Source organism: Euprymna scolopes, chromosome 37, assembly GCF_053919585.1.
Source record: "Euprymna scolopes isolate OS-2025 chromosome 37, ASM5391958v1, whole genome shotgun sequence".
In the NCBI taxonomy this organism is placed as follows: Eukaryota; Metazoa; Mollusca; class Cephalopoda; order Sepiida; family Sepiolidae; genus Euprymna; species Euprymna scolopes.
Window position 1 is genome coordinate 14,647,392 of NC_136518.1, and position 27,814 is coordinate 14,675,205.

General features: G+C 34.5%; 1 protein-coding gene across 1 annotated transcript in view; it reads right to left on the bottom strand.

The window, feature by feature from the left end:
• Positions 1-13,448: 13,448 nt before the first annotated feature.
• The window catches only part of LOC145261098 (uncharacterized), a 446,786-nt gene continuing 432,420 nt past the window's right edge, over positions 13,449-27,814 (bottom strand). The window contains exon 30 of the mRNA XM_080119315.1: positions 13,449-13,763. Within this exon, the coding sequence (XP_079975441.1) occupies positions 13,747-13,763 (17 nt within the window). The 3' untranslated portion in view covers positions 13,449-13,746. The remainder of the gene's footprint in view (positions 13,764-27,814) is intronic.

The following is a 27,814-nucleotide window of genomic DNA, read 5'->3' on the forward strand; positions in this document are numbered from 1 at the left end:
CGATAAACTAATATTGTCTCTATTTTCCTGATGAAGACTCTTATATGGGTTGAAAATTAGAATTTAAATCAATATGCATTTATATTTTCCCTCTATCGCCCCCACAAAAGTGGAGTTACTATCTTTAAGAGTATATCCGAGAAAATAGACCACATCCTTTCTGCACATCCCTCAGCTAACATTCATATCCGTGGTGACTTCAATGTCCATAACGTGGAATGGCTGACCCACTCAAATAAGACAGATGATGAGGGGAGGTTCTGTCATGATTTTGCCATTGCTTATGACCTCACTCAGATTGTTTGCGAGCCCACCTGTGTGCCCGATACTACGGGTCAGTATGCAAGCCTTCTAGACCTTTTTCTCTCAACTTCCTCTGAGTTATGTTCATGTTCCATTCTATCTCCTCTATTGTATCAGTTAAAATAAAAATGAAATGTAATAAGTCCCCAGACGTACCTCTCCACCATACTGTATACCGATACTCCATGGCTGAATGGGATAACTTCTGTACATTCATATCTGATCTACCTCTGCATTGCATGTTTAAAAAGGATGTGTCCTCTATAGTATCAGACCTGACCGAATGGTTAATTGTAGACATAGACCGATTTATACCATCTAAAAAATTCTAACAAAAACCTAACAGCCAGCCATGATTCTCCCCAGAATGTGCTGCTGCCATCGCGTACAGAAATCACTTTTTCCATAGCTACCAACATAATAGATGCACCGAGACTAAAGCTGCTTTCAGGAACGCCAGCAACCACTGTAAAAGAGTAATAAAAAATACAAGAGAGCTATATGCTCAGTCCGTTAAATAAGTAGCTGATCAGTGGCTTGGTTCCCACCAGTTTTGGCAAATAACAAATAGGATCCTGAACAGAAGTGTGCGTTCTATCCCAACCATTATCAATGGAGCAGAGGTCATCTCGTCAGCATCAGACAAGCCCAAACTATTTGCCAAAAACTTTGCAGCAAATTCTACCCTATGCGACGAAGGCCATCAACTCCCCGTATTCCCTCCTATAACACACAACATGCTAGGTAACATACAAATATCTGTGCGTGAGGTCGCCAAGCTAATCAAGAACCTTGATTCCAGTAAAGTAACTGGCCCTGACGGCATCCCAATTATAGTGTTAAAAAAGCTTCAACCAGAACTTGCTCCCATACTTACAAAATAGTTTCAGTGTTGCCTTAAGGAGAAATGCTTTCCAACACCCTGGAAAACCTCATCAGTATGCCCTGTATTTAAAAATTCAGGTGATAAGTCATCTCCCTCTCAGTACAGACCAATAAGTCTCCTGAGTGTCATGAGTAAGTTGCTGGAATCCATATTAAATAGAGAAGTAGTCAACCACCTCAGCAGAAATAACCTTCTTAGTGACATGTAATATGGTTTCCGTTCTGCAAGATCTACTGCAGATGTGTTAATGGTTATATCTCATAGGATTAGCAAATCTCTCGACAAAGGCTTCCTTTCTAGGGCAATTGCTCTTGACGTATCAAAGGCCTTCGACAAGGTATGGCATAAAGGCCTACGTCACAAGATTTCCAGCTACAGTATAACTGGAAATGTTTTCTCCATCATTAAATCATTTCTCTCTGATAAGCTCATAAGAGTAGTGGTTGATGGACAAAAATCAATATTAATGCTGGAGTCCCTCAGGGGTCAATCCTGGGCCCAACTTTCTTCCTGATCTACATCAATTATCTCCCAAAACACATACTTAAATCATTCATTGACATCTATGCTGATGACACGACCATCTACGGCAACACATCAAAGGCTGTAAATGACAAAGTTCTCTCTGAATCTCTCTCCTCTGATCTTGAGTGTGTGATACAGTGGGGGAAGAGGTGGCTGGGTACCTTTAATGTATCTAAAACCAAGCTCCTATCTTTACATCATCAACGCTCTGATCCCCATCAGGCATCAATTGAAATGGTTGGCTCTCGTCTAGTAGAGGCTCCATGTTTTGACAAGCTTCTGGGTTTGACCTTTATTCCTGATCTGAAATAGAACACATACATCAAGTCTGTTGCCAAGTTTGCTGGAAAGATGGTGGGATCCTTCTACCGCTCCATAAGATATCTCACTACTGATGCAATTCTCTATCTATATGAAAGCCAAGTACGTCCAAGGATGGAATACTGCTGCCACATCTGGGCAGGGTCTGCTAAAAACAACCTATCCTGCCTTGACAGAGTACAAAATAGACTTCGTGGCTTAGTGGGGGATGCCCTTTTCTCTTCCCTGCAACCTCTCTCCCACAGAAGAGATGTTGCGAACCTATCTTTGTTTTATTGTTATTATCATGGTATGTGCTCGTCTGAGCTCAAATCTCTGGTCCCCCCTCGCCAATCTTTCACGATAAATACCTGTCTAGCTGAAACCACTGTCAAAAATTTCCCCCACTCTTTATCTGTGCCTAAATCAAAAAATTCCATGAACAAAGCTTCTTTTTTAGAACTGCACGCCTATGGAACTCTCTACCGCTTCAACATGGATGTCTTCAAGTCCAATACAAACAAATTCCTGATGCACCGCCCCCTTAAGTAATGACACTTTATCAAATCTCCAATACTAATCACATCACTCTATATAAAAGCAGATAAGATATCAACGGAAACACACTCGAGAGTCAAAACAATGAAAAGAATATGCTGTTGTCCTAGCCCTAGTAATAATTATCACTCTCTATCCGTGCCTAAATCTAAATGCAGGTTCCATGAACAAAGCTTTTTTCTCAAAACTGCCCTTTGGAACACTGTTCCGTTGACCTGCTTCCCGGTTGAATACAACATGGTAGCCTTTAAATCCAATGAAAAGAACTTCTTGTTAAGCCGTATCCATAAGGAATCAAATTCTACCCAGTTGACACCACTAACGATTGCTGCAATACCAACTTACATTCATTAACCCTTATCCTCGAATGGTCTTCGGGCCTTGATAAGTGGTAACTCCTTTCCGTTTTTTGAATGTACATTTTTTGCAGCAGTAAAACCCTGATTAAATGTAAAGACAAACAGGTGTCGAAAGTGCACATTTTTTTTTCAACTTGACCTTCCATTTTGATGATCTGAAAATAAATATATTGAAATAACTCGAACCAAAACCAAAATAAAAAAAATATAACAAATAAATTTTAAAAGTTTAAAAGAAAACAGAAAACAAAAGAACTATCCACTCAAAATAGCAGACATCCCAGAAATCATCAATTCTTCATCCTTTGTTTGTGGTATGATCGTGTTGGTTATTAAAGTGATTTTTTTGAGATATAGGATGAATATATGGAAATAAATTTCGATTAAAAGTCTTACATATAGATTAGAGATCACCAAATTTTTTGAATAGGTGGTGGGAGGGGGGCATATACGAGGGGCGTGCAATAAGTAACGCCCCTGACCCACTTCTCATAGCAGTAGAGCAAAGAAACTTGGCACAGTTATTAGTCTTTTTCTACATAGGAACCACCCAGAGTTATGCATTTCTCCCATTCGTTTGATGCAGCTCTGGAGACCGTTTTTGTAGAACACCCCAGGTTGCTCCTGAAACCACGACGTCACTTCAGAAATCAAGGCTGCATCATCTGGTAAATGCTTTTCTTTCAAAAACAACTTCAAGGCTGGGAAGAGGTGAAAGTCAAAGGGTGCAAGGTCAGGAGAGTAGGGAACATGGGAAGGAGTTCATAACCATACGCCCATACTTCTGATCTGGCGACATGCGAGTTGTGTACTGGAGCGTTGTCCTGCAGGAGGAGGGTGCCTTTGCTGATCTTGCCCCGCCTCTTGATTTTGATAGCTTCCCTTAATTTCCTCAAAAGTGAAGCATAATAGGCTCCTATAATTATGGTACCCTTTGCCAGGAAATCTGTCATCACTACTCTGTCCTGGTCCCAGAAGACTGTGAGCATGACCTTGTCAGCGGAGGGCTGCACCCTTGCCTTCTTTGGAGGTGGTGAGTCCAAGTGCTTCCACTGCATTGACTGGGCTTTGGTCTCTGGATCATAGTGATGGACACAGGTTTCATCCTGTGTAATCAGTCTTTTGAAAAACTTTGACTCATCTTCTTGGCACATCTCCAAATTCATCCTCGAGCACTCGACGTGTCCTCGCTCCTGGAATGGTGTGAGCAACCTGGGAATCCATCTGGCAAACACCTTATGCATATGCAAATGGTCATGAATGATAGTTTCCACAGACCCTGTACTAATCTTGACATCTTGGGCTATTTGGCAAATAGTAATGCGCCGATCTTCCAAAATGGCAGCCTCAAGCTGACGGATAGATGCCTCATCAATGTCAGAAGGGGGGAGGGCGACGTTAGGGTATTTTTATTGAAAATTTTGTATAAGGGGTTGGTTGTGGGAAAGTGTTTTTCGATAAGATCTAGAAATTTCTTGCCAAGTTTTGTTTTTAACATTTGATTGTATGGGACCGTATACCAGATTATATTCCTTTTTCTTCTATTTTTAATTTTTTTATAGTTTTTGGTGTTTTTTTGCTTATATTTGATATCAATATTTTTGTATCCACTATTTTTTAGGGCTGTTTCATAAATATTGGTTGACCTGTTAAATGCATTTTCATTGCTTGAGTTATTGCTGAGTCTACTTATGATCGAGTTAGGAATCTGTTTTATAATTGATAGTGGGTGATTGGACTTAGGGTTTACAAATATTGGAGTAGCATTATCTTTTAAGTAGGGTTCATATGCATTTTTTTCTAAATTTAACGTGACGTCCAGGAAGTTTGTTATTTTTATGTTAGCTAATACGTCTACTTTCAGGCCTAATTTTTTCACTTCCTTGTGTATGATTTTCTTAAAGTTATCTCCCTTGACTTTGTTGGAGTCTTTGATTATAGCTAGTCCATCATCTCTATATAAGCTGATATCCGTAGTATCAAATATACTTGTGAGGGTATATAGAATGAATAATCCCACAAGATCTGATGCCTCTGCAGAATCCCTGGCACCCATCACCAAATCAAACGAATTTGTCATTTTAGTTTTTATCCATTGGTTATTGTTATTTATTAGAACTGATTTTCTACATTTTTTAATGATGTTGATTTCTTCCTAGATTTAAAACAGGTCAAGACACTAGATATCCAGGCTAAATAGAACAAACACAAAGAATCAGGTCAACCAGAGGTCAAATGGGCCTTTGTCCTGTAAGTGCATGTTCATTGGCTGATAGAAAGGGTGCGGTAGATACTAGAAAGCTGATTGGCTAACTAAAATCTCAATAGAAGGTGCGTATATAAAAAACGACGGACAACCACAAAATTTGCGCATAAGCCTGAAGAATCCTAGAGTGGGTGAAACGCGGAATATTCAGTGTAGCTTAATCGCCATATATATTTTATAAATTACTAACTAGCTCTACCTACGTATTGAGCACTTTTGAACTAAATACTTAAAGTTTACGCATAAATTTATACTTTTGTATATTAACTTTATGTGAGTAAATGAAGTAGTTATATATATATATATATATATATATATCTTATTAAATATTTTATATCAAAAAGTTTAATATATTAAAATATCTAAAGCAATGACAATGCAACAATAAAAATACAAGCCAAGTAATTTGACTCAAATATTAAGCTCCATTATTATCATTTCTGTAATCGAGCATTCATATACATTTTCAAAACCAAAATAACAAGATAAAAATTTGTCTGAATCATTATGTGTATTTTACAAGAGCGTTACAATTGTTTCGACAACATTTTTAACTTTTAAACTTCATGAACTTGAACAACATAAAGTTTAAAATTGTCCGAATGTTGTTAAAACAATCGTAACGCTCTTGTAAAACAAACATTATGATGTAAACAATTTTTTTTTCGTTATTTTGGTTTTAATATATATATATATATATATAAGTAAATGGTAGTTTGTTCATATATATATAAATAAATATATATATATATATATATATGTATGCTTTGTATGTTAATTTAATTTAAATTAATGTATTCTCCTAATCTGGTTTTAGCCGAGACAATGTATACTTAGTAAATAGTTTTGAATTACTTCCTGGCGTTTGTTAAGGTTTACTTGAGATATTATTATATGATACCATTCAAGATTGACAAAGGTTACATCGGCCAGACTTGTTTTTTTTTTAATTTAAAAAAATTTTTTTTTTTTTTTTGCATAGGCATCACCACTTATCAAGGCCAAGAGGCCACTCAAGGATAAGGGTTAAAGAGTGTACAGTAGACATTGGACAATATAGTAATCATTAGTAATGAAAATTTGGTAAATTTGATAACTTATATGGAACGGCTCATCAAGAACTTATTTACGTTAGACTTGAAGACAACCATATTGTAGTCAGCCGGAAAGCAGGAAAACGGAAGACAATTCCACAGGCGAGCAGTTCTAAGAAAGAAGCTTTGTTCATGGAATCTACGTTTAGGTTTAGGCACAGATAAAGAGTGGGGGGAATTATTGATAGTGTGTACAGCTAGACGAGTGTTTCTTGTGAAAGTTTGGCGAGGGGGGACCATAGGTTGAAGCTCAGTTGAACACCTTCCATGAAAATAACGATACATCAGAGACAAACTCGCAACATCTCTTCTGTGAGATAGAGGTTGCAAGGAAGAGAAAAGGACATCTCCTACGAGGCTACGAAGTCTATTTTGAACTCTATCAAGGCAGGACAAGTCCTTTCTAGCAGCTCCTGCCCAGATGTGGCAACAATATTCCATCCTTGGACGTACCTGGCTCTAATATAGATAGAGAATAGCATCAGCAGTGAGATATTTTCCGGATCAATAGAAAGATCCCACCATTTTTCCAGCGGCCTTGGCAACAGATTTGATGTACGTGTTCCATTTAAGATCAGGAGTAAAGGTCAAGCCCAGAAGCTTGTCAAAACTTGAGGCCTCCTGAAGACGAGAGCAATTCATTTCAATTGATGCCAGATGTGGATCAGAATGTTGATGATGTAAAGAGAGAAGCTTGGTTTTAAATGCATTAAAAGTAACCAGCCACTCCTTTCCCCATTGTACTACGTGCTCAAGATCAGAGGAGAGAGAATTGGAGAGAACTTGGTCGTTTACTGTCTTAGATGTGCTACCATAAATGGTAGTGTCGTCAGCATAAATGTCTACAAATGATGTAAGGATGCGATTTGGAAGATCATTAATGTAGATCAGGAAAAGAGTTGGGCCCAGGATGATTTTTGTTTGGTGAGTATTTACTAGTACTTCCTAATATCGACGATTTCAATTTTTATTTAATCTTATTTTTTCTTCATTCCCTAATCCAATTTGCTAATGATGTTGTTTGCTACTTATTGTTATGTGGTGTTTTTAAGGGTGCCGTATGATTATTAAACCTTTCTTAAAACTTATGGACCTAATATATGTTCTGGTTCTATTATTATCTATTATCTCACATTTATATACTATATTGGAAATGAGATATTTACCTTCTTACGGACATTCATCTACATTCCTTCAGTTGCAAAGTCAATTCCCTTCAATGTTTTGATTATTTAATAAATCTCCTTCATACGTCTCTTTGTCTATATTTGCACAGTTAGAACTTACAGTTTTCACTAAAGTAGTCGTAGTCAAAAAAGATAATTACTTCAGCTTATAATTTTACTTAGATTAGTTCCATTGGGAAAATTTTTATCAATAATTTAAAAAAATTCCTTCTACAAATTATTTTTTATGGGTGTAGTGCAAGGTGGGTTAAACCAAATGTAATTTCTATGTCTATTTTTCTTTTTATTAATATTACCGTTATTATTTTGGGATATTCTCGTATTATCTACAAGATTTTTCTTTCAATGTATATATTTTATACTATTTTTACAATTAGATTTACCCATTACCATGTATGAAATAACATGTGATGGTTTCGGTTTTGATATTTTCCCTTTCATTAATATTTTATTTACATTTTTATTATATTTTATTTCACCTTTATATCCTGATCTACCTACCTTGTAATATTCTTTCTTCATTTTGTGGATAATCTGGAATTTTTTTTTTCATATTGATTGATATTGTCAGACTGACTTCCTCATCTTGGTTGTTATCGTCAATACAGACAATTACTATTTTTTTTTTTATATGTTGCGTATAATCGCCTTTTTCATTGAGATTGGATGGTTTGATTTATAATCAATGTAGGATAAAGTTCGATGAGGTTTATGATAAGGTTCATACGCATTGCCAATTAGATTCAGAGTAAAAAATTAATTATAATTTTTGTCTATGGTTATTGCTAGGTCATTACCTTTAAAGAAATTATATAAATTTTGACTAATCCTTTCTAAATTTCTACTTCCAGAGTTGATGAAAAAAAGTGTATCGTCTCTATAACCCGGCATTGTATTTGGTTCCTTTTTCCCCTAACTCTTTTAGAATATATAGCCCAGATGAGTTACCTGTGCAGAGTCTGGGAACCCATCATAACATCAAAGTAAAATTCTCTATTTTTTCTTGTCCAATATTTACTATTATATTTAATCTCGCCCTTATATTTGGTTCCGTTAAATAATAGATGGACAATATGAGTTAATGTGAAACATTATGATATTATTATAGAGCTAATCAAACATTATACTACACTGGCTATAAATCGATATATCTATAAAAGTGAAAATGTCTGTTAGTCTGTCTGTGTACATTTCCCTACCAAATAACTCTGTCAATTTTCGGTTTGCAGACTCGAGATTTGACATAGGGTATTGAGTTTTGAGAAAATCCTTTTAATCTGTTTTCGGCCAGAAATTTGGCTGTCAAGGGGTCAAAGTTCGACGATTTGACCTTTGAAAACTGTACCTAACTCCTCTGTCAATTTTGGATCTAAACATTTGAAATTTAAAATGTAGGTTACTTGTACATGGATTTAACTTTATAATGTGATTTGAGCTCCCAAAAATAAATGTAAAAGTTTTAAAATTGAGGTCAAAATTAAAATAAAATTTGACTTTCGCAAATTACTCAGCCAATTTCTGGTCTAAACAATTGAAATTTTACAAAAAGGTATTCAGAGATAGGGCAAGCTATTTAATTCGTTTGGGTCGAAAATTTGAACTGCCAAGGGATCAAATTCAAAAGATTTGACCTTTGCAGTGTCTAGCAAACTACTCAGCCAATTTTGTGTCTAAACATTTGAAATTTTTACATATAATCAAGTGCAAGCATGCAAATCATACTCCCTTTATTTTGCATACCATCGTATACATACATCAAATGAACATCTACATAAGTGCTATGTCTAAAAAGAGATAAAGGTGCACACACTGATATATCTAACATACAAATACAGAGAGCGTGCACCTTCCATTAAAGATATATATATACATCAATAAATGATCGGGTTTATCTAACGATTCTATTTTAGAAAGGGAGAGGGAGAATATCCCCCATTGCCAACACATTTATATGGTCTAGGAAGATATAGATCGTTAGAGTGTACCAATATATGACTAAGGTGTGTAACTCCGTTAAATGTCCATGCTTACACAAACACACGCACATACATATATACATATATATATACATATATACACATATACATACACACGCACATATATATATACAAACATAAACACACATACATATGCATATATGCGCACACATACACACACGCGTGCATACATACATATATACACACTACAGCTCATAATCATATGTATATACACTCAACACAAAACGAACGTCTACAAGCTCACACATATATATACATCCACATATATAAGAAAACGAAGTTAATGGAGACAAGATCATGCACATGTGTGTATGTATATATATATATATATATATATAACTACTTCATTTACTCACATAAAATTAATATATGAAAGTATAGATTTATGCGTAAACTTTCAGTATTTACTTCAAAAGTGCTCAATACGTAGGTAGAGCTAGTTAATAATTTATAAAATACATATGGCGCCATATATATTTTATAAATTAATATATATATATATATATATATATATATCCATACACACATACACACTTATATATACATATACACATATATACAGATGTACATCCATACATATATAGACATGTACAAACATATATCTGCTCAAACATGCACATGTATAAGTACACATACAGACATACGTAAATATTAAAATATTAACATTGCTACAGCGCATGCAACATCCACCCTCTCATGCGTGCATACATATACATTCATACAAGCGTGAATCCATGCTTATACATATAGGGGCAACATGGTGACTTAAGTGGTTTTGAGCTGGCTATACTTAAATTTTTTCCTGTACTTGCATAACGAAATACGCTTATTTTTAGTGTTTATCGTGGCTTTAGGATATGTTATTATTGCAACTGCTTCTGAGGTGGAAAGGTTGCAGAGTTTGGATTTAGGGGTGTATGAATTGGATTTTTTTCAATAAATCCCATTTTAGTGAGTATGGAATATTCCCATATTGGAGGTCTTTAATCAGAGTTTTTAGGGAGGTGCCTCTATTGCTATTTGGATTTTCATTATTAAAGGAGCTTATATGGTTGGAAATTCTCAGTTTAATTAGATTTGCCGTTGCGCTGATATACGTGTGGGATTTTACATTTGCATTAATGGTGTTTAAGCTGTCGGAGTTTCTACTATGGGTGTGGGATAAACTTATAGAGGGGGACAGGACGATTAGGTTTGAATCGTTTTCAGGATGGGACCGGCCTTCTTTGAACACAGTAATTTACACTGATTAGCACTATAAATAGCCCTAGTAAATCCAACACCGGTGAGAGAGATGCGACTGCACTTCAACTGCTAGCCAAGTGGCCAGCAGATATACACGCTTTCCTATCTTTGTACATTATTGTTAATACACTTGTTCCTTAACCGAACATCGACTTGATTGTTCTTATTTTCACTGTTGTTCCACGACACAATATATATATACATATATATATATATATATATATATATATATATATATATCTATGAAAGTGAACATGTCTGTGTATCTGTCTGTCTGTCTGTGTACATTCCCCTACGCAATAACTCTGTCAATTTTAAGTCTACAGACTCGAAATTTGATATACGGAGTACTGAGATTTGGGAAAATCTATGTGATCAGTTTTTGGTCAGAAATTTGGCGATTAAGGGGTCAGTTCAACGATTTGACCTTGGAGAACTCTACCAAACTCCACCGACAATTTTGGGTTTAAACACTTGAAATTTTAGATATAGGTTCCTTGGACATGGATCTAACTTAATAACTTTATTTAAGCCCAAAACAATAAATTTTAAGGGGTCATAATAGAGATCAAAGTTTAAAAAATTGACTGCTTTTTTTTTTTTTGCTCAACATACACCTCCAAATACCCGGGCAACGCCGGGTACCCATGCTAGTATATCTATAATAGTAAATCTGTCTGTGTGTCTGTGTACATTTTCCCATGCAATAACTTTGTCAATTTTAAGTCTACAGACTCGAAATTTGACTCGAAATTTGATATACAGGGTACTGAGATTTGGGAAAATCTTTGTGATAGGTTCTCGGCCAGAAATTTGGCTGTTAAGGGATCAAAGTTCAACGATTTGACCTTTGAGAACTCTACCAAACTCCTCCAACAATTTTGGGTCTAGACACTTGAAATTTTAGATATAGGTTCCTTGAACCTGGATCTAACTTAATAAAGTGATTTGAGCCCGAAACTATAAATTTTAAGGGGTCATAATAGGGGTCAAAGTTTTAAAAAATTAACCATTTTTTTGTATAGGTTCCTTGGACATGGATATAACTTAATAACTGGAGTTGAGCCCAAAAGAATAAATGTTAAGGGGTCATAATAGGGGTCAAAGTTAAACAAATTGACATTTTTTTTTGTTTTTTGTTTTTTGCTCAACATACACCTCCAAACACCCGGGCAACATAGTGCTAGTAGGAAGGAAGGCTCGAACCCGTACCGCAATGGAGGAAAAGAACGGCAAAAAACTGACTTTTTTGCTGTTACGACCACCGCCAAGCCGAAACTGACGTAGGTTCTAATTAAGGCTAGACAATCGAAAAGAGAGGAAGACTTTCGAAAATATCGGCGAAACCTCCCCCCCCCCTGTAGAAAAGTGCCCGGTCAAATGTGAAGATATTAATGTTTTTAGCCAAGTTTTTGATATCTGTCGTCTGAAAGGTTGAACTTCAAAATAATACTGATCTTGTAAAAATCCGTCACTTCTGTCGACAGTTTTAGGCAGACATGCAAACATACATACATTTATATATTGGTAACTCAAATTTTCGACCCGAACCAATTAAAAAGCTTGTCCTATCTCTGAATACCCTTTATGTAAAATTTCAAATGTTTACACCAGAAATTGTCCGAGTAATTTGGTACAGACCGAAGCGATCAAATTTTTTTTTACTTTGACCCCTATTATGACCCCTTAACATTTATTGTTTTAGGATCAAATCAAGTTATTAAGTTAGATCTATGTCCAAGGAACCTATGTCTAAAATTCCAAGTGTTTAGACCCAAAATTGTCGGAGGAGTTTGGTAGTTCTCAAAGGTCAAATCGTTGAACCTTGACCTCTTAACAGCCAAATTTCTGTCCGAAAACCGATCACAAAGATTTCCCCAATCTCAGTACCATGTATATCAAATATCGAGTCTGTAGACTAAAAATTGACAGAGGTATGTCGTAGGGTAATGTACACACACACACACACACACACACGTTCACATTTGTAGATATATAGGTAGATTAAACAAAAATATATACGTATACATAAAAATATATGGAAACAATTTTGTGTTTACTGTAAACTTTTTATGCAAATAATATGCAAGTATAAATCATGTAGAATATCTGCATGAATATAATTACACGTAATAGTTAACTCCAGATAATCATCCCATAAGAAAACCGAAAAAACTAATAGGGAATTAATTAAAATGAATGTTTAAAAGAATATGCAAATTAGCTAGATCTTTTGTTAGTGAATGCAATTCCACAACCCATATATAAGAAAATTTTATTTTCTTTTTAAATAAATAGTAAAGAGGTTTTTTAATATGAATATCAATGCACACAAAAAAAGAAAAACGAATTTATAGGAGTATAGAAGAAGATAGATATAGATTATAAATATATATATATATAATATATATATAAATACACACACACACAAAGTGACTTTTATTTAATAGTAAAGATAAAGGTAATGTAAAACGTGTTGAGTTAGAATGGAAAACAAAATGGTGACCTCGATCATAGCCCAGCCTCGATAATCGCTCAAAAATCGAAAATTAAACAAAATATTAATAATGTGAAACTTTAATGTTGTACAAGATTTTGTTTAATTTTTTTATTTTTTGAGCGATCATCGAGGTTCGACTATGGTTCGACCGAGAACACTATTTTGTTTTTCATTCTAAATCAACACGTTTTTCACTACTTTTTATTAAAAAAAAAAAAAAACACTATAAAAAGTTAAAACACAAGAAACTCATCCAAGTAGGTAGAAGAGTAACTCTGGTAACATTTATTTGTTTTGCATTTGTTTAACTTTTTTGACTTTGTTGCCCGTTCTGGAAAATCACTGCGGTACCTTGATAAGTAATAAACCATCTATGTAAATCACAGAGAATCCTGTTCAGAAATTTTGTTGTAGCTGGGTTCGATTATTTGTGATGATCTAACGATAATTTGGACTTGGCACTACTGGAAGAAATCCAAATAAACAACATATTCATTGCGGCATTGGATCCGATCCATTCAGCAAGCTATGGATTGCCTGCGTCTAAAAAAAAAAAAAAAAAAAAAAACAAGGTTACATTTAGTTTCGGACTTAAATCAAATCTACATTAATGGGTTTTTAATTTGGTATCGAATTCTTTGGATTTCGACAGAATTCGAACTATATTCAACCGATTTTTGCTGAATGAGATTCATGGACAAGATCAAAGTGTAGTATCTGTTCTTCAGATGCTGCACTTCAATTTCTTGTTCTCTGTCAGTGGAGGAGAAATCCTTCACGACTGAGACAATTTTTATTTTTGTTCCTTTTCTCCACATAAAAAAAACGACCCTGGTGTCTAACTCTGTCCCGTGGAGAGGCATTGTAAATAGGAACAGTCAGAAGAGCTGAGTCATAATGAGCCGTCGTTAAACAGTCAATTAGTACCAAATGCAATAACTTTTCCCTGAAGAATTGTTTTAGTCATTTAAAAAAAAGCACTCACCTGAATTTATTACGTTTTACAATTTGAGTAAAAGGTGACTCGTGCACGGGATTTCAATCGAATACCTATCTTCCACACTAGTGAATATCAAGGTCTCATGTATGGTATGAAAAGAAATTGGAATCTTAGGGAGATGCTAATCATACCAGTTATTATAGGTGCCACAGGGCTTATGAAGAAGAACCTGAAGTCCTACCTAACTAATATTCCTGGTGAACCAAGTGCAAAAGAGATCACGACAATTGCACTTAAGGGAACAACGAGGATACTAAAAAGAGCTCTCGGTTGGTTTCAATAAAAAGCAAGGCAATGTTGGCAGCTGGTTTAGCTGCTCCATACCCAGCATTACAAACTTCAAAAGAGGGAATTAAAAAAGAAAAGAAAACGTGTATATATATATATATATATATATATATATATATATATATATATATATATATATATATATACTAGCTGTACCCTGCCACGCGTTGCTGTGGCTCAATTTGGTGTAATGGAAAATTCTAATAAAAAGAGAAAATGCATGTTTCTTATATTCTTAGTACAGCAATCCACTCCAAAAAAAAAAAAAAAAAACGAAAATGAAAAAAAATGTTACTCTTGCAAAATGGATCCTGATCCTTGGGATTACCGTCAATCATGGCTTGGGCTCGACCAACAATCAGTGGATAAAGCTGAACGTAGTAAAAATGTTGAAACGCTAAATGTTTTTTTTTTTTTTTTCTGTATACAAAAATGTGAGTTAGTAATTGATATTTGAGTGATGGGGGGGGAGGGTTACTATACACTGATTCGAAAAAGTTGTCAAAAACAAATAAATGAAAGGTAAGGTAAGTTATGTTTCTACCTAACTGGATAATTGTTTAGTGTTTTTATGTAATGTAAAGTGTTTAATCAGCTCGAAAAACAGAAATGGTTGCAGACTCTGTTTAATACGTTAAGTTTGGGAAAGTAAGTTGAAAACTAAAAACTATACAATACAGTGTCAAAAACCCACCGAATATATGTTACCATGACATAGGCTGACATAATCGGTGGGTTTGTGACAGTATTTTGTATAGTTTTTAGTTTTAACTCACTTTCTCAAACTTAACGTAATCAACAGTGTCCGCCACCATTTGTATCTTTCAAATACACCAATAAACAGTTTCTCCAGCCGACTAAACGTTACATTAAATAAAAAGGGTTTGTTTTACTAAACACAGATACAAAGAAGTTGTCAAAAAATAAATATATAAAAAATAAATGTTAACAAAGGCAAGAACAGTAAATGTTCTACCTCACTGGATAAGATTGTAGTGTTTTTATGTAATGTATAATGTTTAATCGGTTCAAAAACATGCAGTGTTTATCGGTATATTTGAAAAATACAAATGGCGGCAGACTGTATCAGACACATTAAGTTTGGGGAAATTTTGGGAAAATGAGTTTAAACTAAAAAACTATACAAAATACTGTTAGGAACTCACTCAATATATGTTACTGTGACGTAGGCTGACATATAATCAGTGGTTTTAAACTTTTGCTCGATACAGGTGACGACTTTTAAGAGTCCCTTTTAGTGATTACCTGGTTTGAGAATATTTGTACAACTAAATGACAAATCTGCTCCAAAAATCCGGTATTATTTTACTTTAAGGCCCGTCTCATGTTCGTATATAACGAAATATTTTATTGTAGATTTTGAGCACCCACTTTCTGACCACCTGAGAGAGGGGCATTTTTCTGTGTGTTTCTTGGCTAAAAAGGTTTTTGTTTGATTTCTTTTGCATGGTTATAACCCCTGAACTCTAGGACTATTTTCCATTTCACAGCCGTAGCCTTTGTTTATGCTACGCGCGAGCATAAGCGAAAGCTGTTTAACCAATAAACATGGGAAAAGTCCCACCCTCTCTCAGCTGGCTAGAAAGTGGGTGCTTATTTTAAGTTAAATTTACAGGGGAAAGTGATCGCCTACTTTTCGAAAAAGTAATTTCTTCATATCATAAAAACTATTTTTTACGACGGAAACGGTTTGCAGATTCGTTTTTAGCACACGCAAATCTACAAAAAAAATTTTTTGTTATATACGAAAATGGAATATTTTATCAAAAAATCCGGGAGAAAATAGTTTTCAAAAAACAGCAAATGAATTCGATAGAAAAAAAATGGATGCTATTTTTTAAAATTTTTCTGTGTGTTTCTTGGCAAAAAAGTTTTTTGTTTGATTTCTTTTGCATTTTGCAATTTAAACAGGTAATTTTAAAGGATTTTCCAAGGGTAAAAAGAAAGTCCCCCCCTCCCCCAAAAAAATTGTGGCCACAAAGTGGGTGATCATTTTACGTTAAATTATTATGGAAAAGTGATCCTCCACTTTTTTAAACTAACATTTCTTCATATCTTCGAAACTACTCGTTTGCCTTAATTATAAACGTTATTTTCGTTTTCAGCGACCCCGAAAACCAATATGAGTGGTAATTTTAAAGGAATTTTCGAGGGTGGAGTAATTCTTCATAATTAACCCCCCCATAAAATAAGAAATTAAGAATTAGACAAATTTATTTTAGGTAGGCTTCGCAAGGAAAGCTTTTAAAAATAAAAAAATAAGATAAACAAATGATGCTAAGTGGGTGTTTATTTTAAGTTAAATTTACATGGAAAAGTGATAGCCTACTTTTCAAAAAAGTAATTTCTTCATATCATAAAAACTATATTTTGCGACAGAAACAGTTTGCAGATTCGTTTTCAGCACACCGAAATCTACAAAAACTTTTTTTGTTATATACAAACGTGAGACGCACGCATGGAAAATTTTATCAAAAATCTGGGAGAAAATAGTTTTCAATAAAAACAGCAAATGAATTCGATAGAAAAAAATGGATGCTTTTTTAAGATAAACAAATAATGCTAGTGCACTTACTGGACCGCGCTATTTTTTAAATCGTATTTCCAAGTTTAATTAAAGTTTTATATGTTTTTTTATTCAATTGTAAGGTTAAAGTACAAAATATATATATAATTTAAAAAATAGGGATTTTTTTTTACCCATCTATTAATGTTTTAATTCGAAAGTCGTCCACGTGTGGTGCACGTGAAAGGCTAATTTCTACCGGAAATGGCAAATAGTCCCGCAGTTACGAAAAATATTTTTATTTTATTAAATATATTTTTATAATTTGTGATCTTAATTAACATGCAAACATTCCTTTACTTTACAGATAAATACATCGAAAAACAAAAAAAACTCAAAAAGCAAGCGACAAACTTTTTTTTGCCTTATATGATAAAGAAAAAATGTGTAAATTAAAAAATTTGGAAGATAAACAAATGAATTATGTTTTTTTTGTTTTTTTTTACTTATCGAGTAAACAGAAAATGAAATTTACCTCCTCTCGTCAATTCGTGGCTGTGAAATGAATCGAACCGGATGTTCAGTTTTATCAACAGAACAGTTTCGCACTAACGGTTACGAAAATATATTTATTTTATTTAATATTTTAATAATTCGCGAGGAAAATTTATTTTAATAACATAAAAACATCCCTCGACTATACAGATGGGTTGTCTGAAAATTTCAAATAAATTGGTAACGTAGAAATATGGTTTTATTCACTTGTAACAAACCAAATTTACATTTATATATATATAGATATATATATTCTATAATATAAAGCTGAACGTCTGTGTGTGTGTCTGGTCACGAATAGGCTCCTATATGGTTGACTATTATAGAAAACTGATCACACATAATGATAGAAGATGTATCGTGATACAGGAATGAGTATGTTTGATCTGGCATAATGATGATTCATTAAAATTGTGGGGTCTGCATACACGCCTGGTCCACAAAGTATGGAAATAAAAAATTAAAAAAAAACGTTTACAAGTGTTTTTGATATAGATGTACATAATAATACTTTGATAAGTATGTTTTAACTTAAATAGGGATGGTATAATAAAATCGTGGGGTCTGCGTTTGCGCCTGGCTTCCATAGAATGGAAATAGGCACAAACTTTAATAAAGACTTTTCATATCTATTTGCGTAAGTATACTTTGATAATTATGTTTCAGTTTGAAGAAATATGGTATAATAAAATTATGGCGTGTTCGTTCGCGCCTGACCTCCATAGAATGGTAATATGTCACAAAGTTTAACAAGTTGTTTTAATATAGATCCACAGAATATTGTGATAAGTGTTTCAGTGTGAACAGGTATGGTATAATAAATTATGGGGTTTATCTATTTTATTTTTACTTTCATCATATTTTGCTTTGGTTTTGATACCCCCAAATTCGAAGCTATCTATTTACAACCCTTCCTTTCATAACCTATCATACTTTCATAAATCAGAGTCTATTTTCTGTAGGCTGTTTTTGAACCCAGTCAACGACAGGTACTTTTGCTAGTATAAATATAATATAATAATTAAACGTTTATTATCAAACTAGGGTGGGTGCCTGGCGTTGCCCGGGTGGTTGTAGGTGTGTGTTAAGCAAAAAAAAAAAACAGTTGTAGTAGGCAGGCAGGTTTGAACCCGTGACACAAAGGCGGTAAAGAAAGTGGAGGCGTGTGTAGTTTGTTGAGCAAAAAAAAAAGGAAAATTGCGAGCGCAAAAAAATACAAAAAAAAAAACATGGTAGTAGGCAGGCAGGCTGGCTTGAACCCGTTGCACCCATCGCCAAACCAGAAGTGATTGTATTAAGGCTAGACAATGGAAAAGAGGCAATGATTTTCAAAAATATCGGCGAAAAAAGCGACCCCACCTTGTAAAAAAGTACCCAGCTGATTTTTGTCTACGCATATCATCCTAAGAGATAAAATGTGTGTATGTATATATATATATATATATATAGTGTGTGTAGTATTATTAAATAATATATATAAAGAAAACCAATCTCTCAAAATGGGAACAGAACTGAACTAAGACAACAGATCTTCAACAAATGAAGTGCTCAATGCCCTATCAACTAGAGTTACATCAATAAAAAATGATACTAAAATGTACTTAGCTTAGCATCTTACTGCAGTTTCACAACATCACCAACCATCAGAAACGTACCTTACAGGCCTCTAATGCCTGGCATTAGCAAACGTATTAAGCAAAATACATTTTATGTTTCGGAACTTTTCACATCAGGATTGATTACACTGGGCAACTATTTTTTACTTTTGAATGTTGTCGAGATTTGTACAACTGATTTAAGGGATCTTTGCATTGCTAAATCAGGAAATGGTGTCCATTTCTCTCGATCAGATCATTTTTTTGTGCAAAGTTGATTTGAAAATAAAATCTTTTGACATTTTTGTTGCATTATCAACACATATCATCCTAAGAAAAAAAAAAAAGTGTTTTGCCAACAACATATATTGATTACCTGATAGAAACACCGATTACTGTGGACTGAATAATGAACATTGATGAAGGTAAATATACGCAAGTTGCATATTGTGCCACTGTTGTTCAAACTTTAGAGTTTGAACTTCCGTTTCTTTGAACTCCTGGAATGCTTGGCGGCAGGGAAGTCTCTGTTCAGATTCCAACAGTAGTCAGTCATCATGACTGCGTCCCAGCCACCCTGGTACTTGGTCTTCACCTCTTTCAGGTCTTAATGGTATCTCTCCCTTCTGCTTGTTACACATTGAACCCATGCTCTCAGAATTGATGAAGCTAAGTACACGTAAATTACATGTTGCGTCAAATTTCAGGGCTGGAACTTATCTTTCTTTGAACTCCTGGAATTCTCAGCTGCTCTTCAGATTCCAACAGTTGTCAGCCATCGCTGGTCTCCATCTCTTTCAGATCCAGATAAAATCTCCTCATCACTCATAGAACTCAGGTTCTCAGAAAACTGGTCTATATACGAAAATAGCTAGTGCATCTTGACGCTTATGTTGCAGCACAGGTTTCTAAAAGCAATCGGCATGTTGTTGCCAAATTCTTCACTATCAGAACAAATGTGTTCTACACTCCCAGTTCCACTTCATTCTTGAGTTTTCAAACTCTGGATTTCTGACGACTTGCTGGATCTGAGAACTTTCAAAGATGCCAGTTTTTAACTTAAAAGCCTGGCACGTAAGTGAAGCAGTGATCATCCTTGTCTAGAGTCTTGGTGAACTGCTTGATTAAGCTGAGCTTGATGTGCGGCGGAGGCAAAAGTATTGTGTCTGTCCACCAGAGAGTCGTTGATGACGTTCCTTTCTTTGCAAGGTACCACTTCCTCCTACACAGGTCAGTCCTTCTTCATGTATGCTGAGCACCAATTTTTGGAAGATTTTGAATTTTTATGACTTTAAACTGATCTATTTTCAACATAATCGCCCAGAACTATTGGACCTGAATACTTCTCGTCATTAAAATAATCATTTTATACCAACTTCTTTTGACATGTGAACAAAAACATAAACATGTGGCCATAGTTCAAAAACTTGATTGAGCAAAACCAATGTGATTTTTGGATTCAGCACATTAGTTATCAATAATTCGTCTTAAATCAGCTGAAAAAATGCAAACAACAAATTTGTTGACCAGTTTTATCTGTCTCTTTGTGTTTAATACGTATCCATGCTGTTCTCTCTCTCTCTCTCATTAAATTATATTCTAATTTGAATTTGGACAACATTCACGGTAGCCATAAAAAGTTGGGATTTGATCACAGTCGGTGATAATCATACGAGTTGAAATCAGAATTTAGTTTCAAGCAGTTCGAATTTGGACGCCATTAGAGGTGGTTACAATAAGTTGGAGCCGGAACCCCGTTGACAATGGATCATGTGCCACAACACTTAAGTTCTTAAAATGCTCCTTCCTAAATGTTGAAATAAAAGAATATATTTTTATAAAAACATGCGCTGTCTGTTCATGACTACAATAACTCCAAGTGTTCAATTTCAGTGGTCCAAGCCCAGATAATTCTCTGGAGAGAATTAATTCTATGGAATAAATCTATAGGAGTAATGGCATTCAGAATTCAACACAAGTAGATGTAACAGACACCATACCAAACCCTTGATCTAAAGGGGATGTGCCTATCGTTTTATCATGCTTCCCAATCAGAGACCTGGTTGCCATACCCAGTATGTAACAGCCATTCCAGTAATGGTTTTACGGACAAACCAAATTATACTCCCTAGTCGATCAGGTTACAATGACATAAAGAAGGATTTATTTTGAATGAAAGTAATCAAACTTTTCCATCTTTTCTTCTTGCAAATTTTTTTAAAATCATTTAAAAAAAAAAAAAAAGTACTTTTTTTTTTTTTTTTTTTTTTTTTTTTAAAATATCTGGGTCATCACTTAACAGTTAGTGAGTACATGGGTTACGGTTCAAAATCAGTCGTCCTCAGTACATTTATAGCATTTTCAATAACAGATTAAAATGTGTTTATGCATATATGTTGGGGATGTTTATTCTTTTCATTGCGCCATTTTGTCAAGTGGTTACTGAAGAAATAAGTGCCTTTTCGGAGACCTTTACCAAAAGTTTTTGTCAATGGTTTTATTTTGGAGAAAATTGACTCTAAAGAGAGAGACTAATGTTATCGTAGTTAATTATTTACTTTTTAAACTTAATTTTCTATGTATAATGCCACCTTTTGGGTAGCAACACACAGTCTGACTGAACCAGTGAAGTTTTCCTTTTAAAAAGAGATTGGTTCAAAATAATTGAATGCCTCTTCATTAGTTGTGCATTTATCGGGGCTGACATTAATAATAATTCTGATGTATAAAATCAAATAATATTTCTCCTGTAGTAAAAATAATGTCCTCAAATAGCTTACGTACATTGTATAATACAGGAAAAACAAATTCTACAAGGCAACTTTGTTTGTAATTGTTGTTTTGCATTGTAAATATTGTGGATCGGTTTTATATTTAAGTTTGGGTGTTGGTATTTGAGCATGAATGCCCGACCTTTGTTATCAGACACATCGATCTACAATATGTCTGTTTCTCTTGCTCTCTTACAAGTACTGCAGGCGTATTGATTCTTCAATACATGTAATCAGCTGACATAACTTTTGTACTTGGTGTCTTTTATTCAGCTGTGACTTAAAGTCACTACTGTTGTCTATAACAACATAGCAATAACTGAATAAAGTTCTTTATGCATGTGTGGGGATGTTTATATGGGTTGGTCTTTTACATGCTTCTCTTTATCATAACTATTTCGTCTAGTGGTTGCTATAGAAATAAGCTTCTTTTTTTTTTTCATGAAGAAAGAACACAAGGAGACATTTGCTGAGAGTTTTTATAAATGGTTTTATTTTAAGAGAATTGATACAGAAGAGACTAACGTTCCCTTAGCTAATATCTGCTTCATAACTTTTCGACTTACTGAAATGTATGACACACGGACAGAGACTTGAGGCAACACTTCCCTTAGATTATTTCTACATTATTGACAACATCTCATTCGCATGGCTTCAACAGAGAGACTGATTTGGAAACCTTCATTTCTTTCTGCTTGGAAACTAGTTTTTATCTACCGTTTGACTTGTTGCCTCAACTTTACATCATCTATCTTTCATTTAACTGGGAATTTACAGATCTGGGTAATCATGCACTAAGTGTGACCCTTGTAAAAATTCACACTTGCAAACTTAATTGCTACTGATTTATGGTCCCTAATATGTAACACGAAGACGATGGCTTCAGTTTTCAGTTTATGAAATAAGTGATGCACACTAACAGACGATAGACTGTACTTCTTTTAATGAAGTAAGAGGACACATGGAGATGTTTGATGAGAGTTGTATTTAGAGAGAATCTGTTGTGTAATGGCGAACCATATCACCATACACGATATGTATACATTTGTGATGTGCGTACATGTCACTAAATGTCTATGGTTGATTCTTCACTATTTGAATCCTAAGTTATGTTGTTACGGTCTATTTATATTCCAATGCTATGATCGTTTTGCATGGTGCTGTACTCAAATTTAAATATGCTAAGGCCTCAGGGACTTTTGGGGCTTTATAGGGAGGGAGGGGGGAGGGGCAAATGATAGACTTAGTCATTTCTCTTTTTGCATGGTGCAGAACTTAAATTTACATATGTTAAGGCCTAAAACTGAACTGTTTGTTCATTTTCACCAGGATTTGACGTCCCCTGGGGACTTTTGGGGCTAAATGAGGGGGAAGGGCAAATGCTGAACTTAGTCATTTTTTTTATGCCTCGTTTACTGTGCATTCACAGGGGACCATGCGTGCTTCACTTGTTAATATGAATATCAATACACAATTAAAAAACAAACAAATTAATAGGAGTATATAACATTTTTATATTATATTCTATTTTGAAAATGGATTATTTCCCTTGCTGATTTTTATGTTTTTTTTATTTTTGGTCATAATTGAAAAAATGTTTGCATATTATCAGTTATTGTTAAATATCAATTTGTCTTGTTGAGGGCGAATAAAAGACATTTAAAAAAAATAATAGTATAATCATATTGACACTCCGAAGTCATTGAAGTTAAGCAACATTGAGCCTAGTCAGTACTAAAATGGGTGACCATTTGAGAATACTAGGCGCTGTATGTGCTCTCCACTTATCTTGGCATTGTTCCCAGTTGCCATTTTTTTTATACTCATGTTCACCCCTGTAAAGGACTGGGGGATATATTATATATATCCCCCAGTCGTACAAAATAGGAAAAATGAATTGTTTTGAGGAAGAAACAACGTGTTAAATTGAATTAAACGAACTAGAATTTATTTCGTGAAGAAACAAATAAAAGAAAAGGATACAGCATGTGTTTAGTTTGGCGTGCGTCTCTCGCTGTTAACTGGTGAGAGGGAAAGTCTATTGTTGTAGAGAGAGAGAGAGAGAGAGAGAGTGAGAAAGTCAATCCTTGCCATGGAGATAGAAAGTGTGTAAGGTGTACGTACTCTCAGTAGGCTCTTGCCCCACATATAGTAGCAGGTGACGTGAGGCGCGCGGGCACGCACCCCGCAGGGAGCGGTTGGTCCGTCAACCGCCCAGATCGGGAGCCGAATCGAAAAGGAAGGAAACAGCTCAGGTCTCTTGTTTTTATAGTTGTTTCGGGTGGTCTTTTGTGCATGCGTGGATTTCCTTTAAAGGGAAGTGACGTTGCCCATGTGTGCGTGTATGTGTGCGTACATGTGTGTACGTTAGCATGTGTGTATATGCACGTTAAATGTGAGCGTATGCACGTGAACGTGAATATATGTGTGTGTACGTGTATGTTTGTGTGCGCGTATGCGCATGACAAGAAACGTGGTTTGAAATGTGAACGCATGCTTTTGTGTGAGACTAGAAAAGGCTCAGATTCCTAATAAGACATGTCGCCACTTGGACGTAAGGGTTACTATTTGGGGCCATGTCTAGGAAAGATTAACAAGATGTTAGTTTACATTACATTTAAACTTCTGCATATCAGTACAGTCAGGGAAACAGGTAGCAGGAAGGGAATTCCAAAGTCTAGGTGTTCGAGGGAAGAAACTGGACTTCTCTTTGCCACTGAATCCAAACAGACGTATGGTTGAAGATTGTCGAGCTTTTGCTTCACAATTATATGTGCAGCGCAGGCAACCTTACAGGGAGTATCCATTGTCTCTCAAGACATAAACCTAGTTAAAGTGCCCGTATTTCATTTGCATTCCCTTTAGGATGTTAGACACAATGTCAGGTATGGTTTGAAAAGTCAGCACTGTTGGATAAGCGCACTCTGATCTACAAAAATGCCTAAGCAACCCTGTTGGTATTTGCTGGTAAGAGCACCTCAGGCGATTAATAAAGTCACCCCGGCCCTCTTGCAGTTTAAGAAAACTAAAATATGAAGAAGAAAATGGGACATAAGTCGTGTTACACCGGTAATAGGAATTCCACTTGATTGGATAGTGAAATTGGCGTCATTTTATAAATAAAATGAAATATGGAAATTGACAATATTAGAAAACAATATTTTTTTATTAAATAATTTTTATTAAATACAGGAATTTAAAAAAAAAAAGAAGATTTTTGGCAGTTTAGATCTTTTTTTTTATTGAATTACTCCCGCGTACTTTTATAAATAAAATGACAAACAAATAATGAAATATATAGAAATGATATTAATGAAACGATATTGAAATATATATAAAATAATTATTGTAAAAGAATTTTATAAAAAGTTAAAGTCATATTTAAGTAACACAATTCGGTACTTGTACAGTTTAGTCAACACATTAAAAAATGAAAATATCGAAAAAAGTTTAAATTTCATGTATCCATTATGGAACGAAGTTCTCCGAAAAAAAATTTCACTTAATTTCATAAAGTATTTTTTTTTTTTTTACAGCGGAAAACAACTTTTTATGAGAGCGCGTTGAAGGCAGCCATCTTGGATTTTAAAAAATTTGAATTTTAAAAATGCCAAAGGGAGATAACTTCAGTTAAAGTGCTGACACCCCTCCCTATCTCTAATAAAAGCTTTTCTTCCTAAAAATCGAACATTTTGCTCGGTATCATAACAAAGTGTTTTTCTGCTGTAAAAAAAACAAAACAAAAAAACTACTTGATGAAATTAAGTGAAATTTCGGGTTTGTATTACTGTACACATAAATTCGAAAAAGTTGTCAAAAAAACAAATATATAACAAATAAATGTTATCAAAGGCAAGATAAGTTACTTTTCTACCAAACTGGATATATTTTGTGTGTTTTTAGTCAATATAACATGTTTATTCAGCTCGAAAAACAGTGTTTACCGATGTATTGGAAAATTCAAGATGGCGCCCGACTCTCTCTTTAACACGGTAAGTTTGGGAAAAGGTGTTATAAATAATAAACTAGACAAAATGCTATTACAAACCCACCGAATATATGTCAACCCATGTCACGGTAACATATATTGAGCGAGTTTCTAACAATATTTTGTCTAGTTTTATATTTATAGCACCTTTTCCCAAACTTACCGTGTTAACGAGAGAGTCGGGCGCCATTTTGTAATTTTCCAATACATCGGTAAACACAGTATGTTTTTCGAGCTGAAATTACATTAAATAAAAACACAAAAAATTATCCAGTTAGGTAGAAAAGTAACTTATCTTGCCTTTGATAACATTTATTTGTTATATATTTGTTTTTTGACAACTTTTTCGAATCTATGTGTACAGTAATACAAACCCAAATTATTTAATGAAAAAAATGTTTTCTAATATTGTCACTTTCAATATTTCATTTTATTTATGAAATAACGCCACTTTCACTATCCAATCAAGTGACATTCTTACTACCGGTAACACGACTTATGTCCCATTTTCTTCTTCCTATTTTAATTTTCTTAAACTGCAAGAGAGCCGTAACCCCTCCTAAGAGAGAAGATAAAGCTTGGAAAGAGTGGAGACCTCCTGGAACTGAAACAGCAACAAACCCACCGTTGACCTGATTGCCAAGGACGTATCCCAGACTGGTCCGAGACATGAATAAGTGGCCGCAGGACGAATCTTAAAATCGACACTTTTTAAACTTTTTGTTTTATACGCAACATCAGTCTGGGTAATTTTTGAACGAGTCTTGTGAATCCGTTTTTCTTCAAATTTGCGAAACTTTTTATTTTTTAGGAGGGTAGAAGGGTCATCAGCGGAAATCTATTTTTAGAACTGACCTACAAATGCAACCTGTGAAGTCGCACGTAACGAATTACACCACCAGAACGGATGGAAATTAAATAAAGCGCAAAATCTCAAGGGCGAATGGTTTAGTTTCTAAAAATAACGAGAAGAGGAAAAGTAATTACAAATAATTTTAGAGAACGAACACACACACACACACACACACAATGCTTGCTAGCTTAGCGGGAGAAGATAATGAAAAACCAAAGAATGAAATATTAGGAAGATCTCCATCGTTCGTAGGAGCAACCAGACCCATGAAAGAATTTAAAAACTACCTGACAAATATACCTGGCGAACCAAGTGCAAGAGAGATTCAAGCAATTGGACTTAAGAGGACAATTAATTAGAATCCTAAAAAGATCTCGCGGTTTGGATATAGCAAAAAATAGCAGAATGTCTGACACTCAGAAGAATGTCTCATCCTCAGCAAAAAAAAAAAAAAAAAAAAAAAATTGAAATAAAGATACAGTCGAGAAATCGACTTTTTAAAACATGTTTTAAACAAAAACAATATTACGTACTTAACTGTCATGTCCAAAATAGTAGTATATCCAAAAACTACGAAAAATCATCGCGTAGGACAGACAACTGCTATTGTGTTTTTAGTAAAAAAATAAAAAAATTTTAAATGGCAGCCATGAACAAGTAATCTAAAATCTTCGTTCCGGGTTATGTCCCTTGTGTGTGACTTTTACTGTTTACTTTATAACTTCTAAGAAAAATGCAATTTTACCCAATTTTTCATCAAAGCAATTTTTTCGGAAAATTGGGTCAAATTAACTATAAATAACGTTGTACTCGATGAATTTTCATATTTTGGATATATTACTATTTTCGGCATGACAAGTAAGTACGTAATATTGTTTTTGCTTAAAACGACATATTTAAGAAAATCGACCTGTCGACTATCTTAACAAGCACACACACACACACACACACACATACAAAAAGATGTGCGCATTTATGTGTGTGTTTTCCGGAAAGCGCGTGTTTGGTTTTACTCAA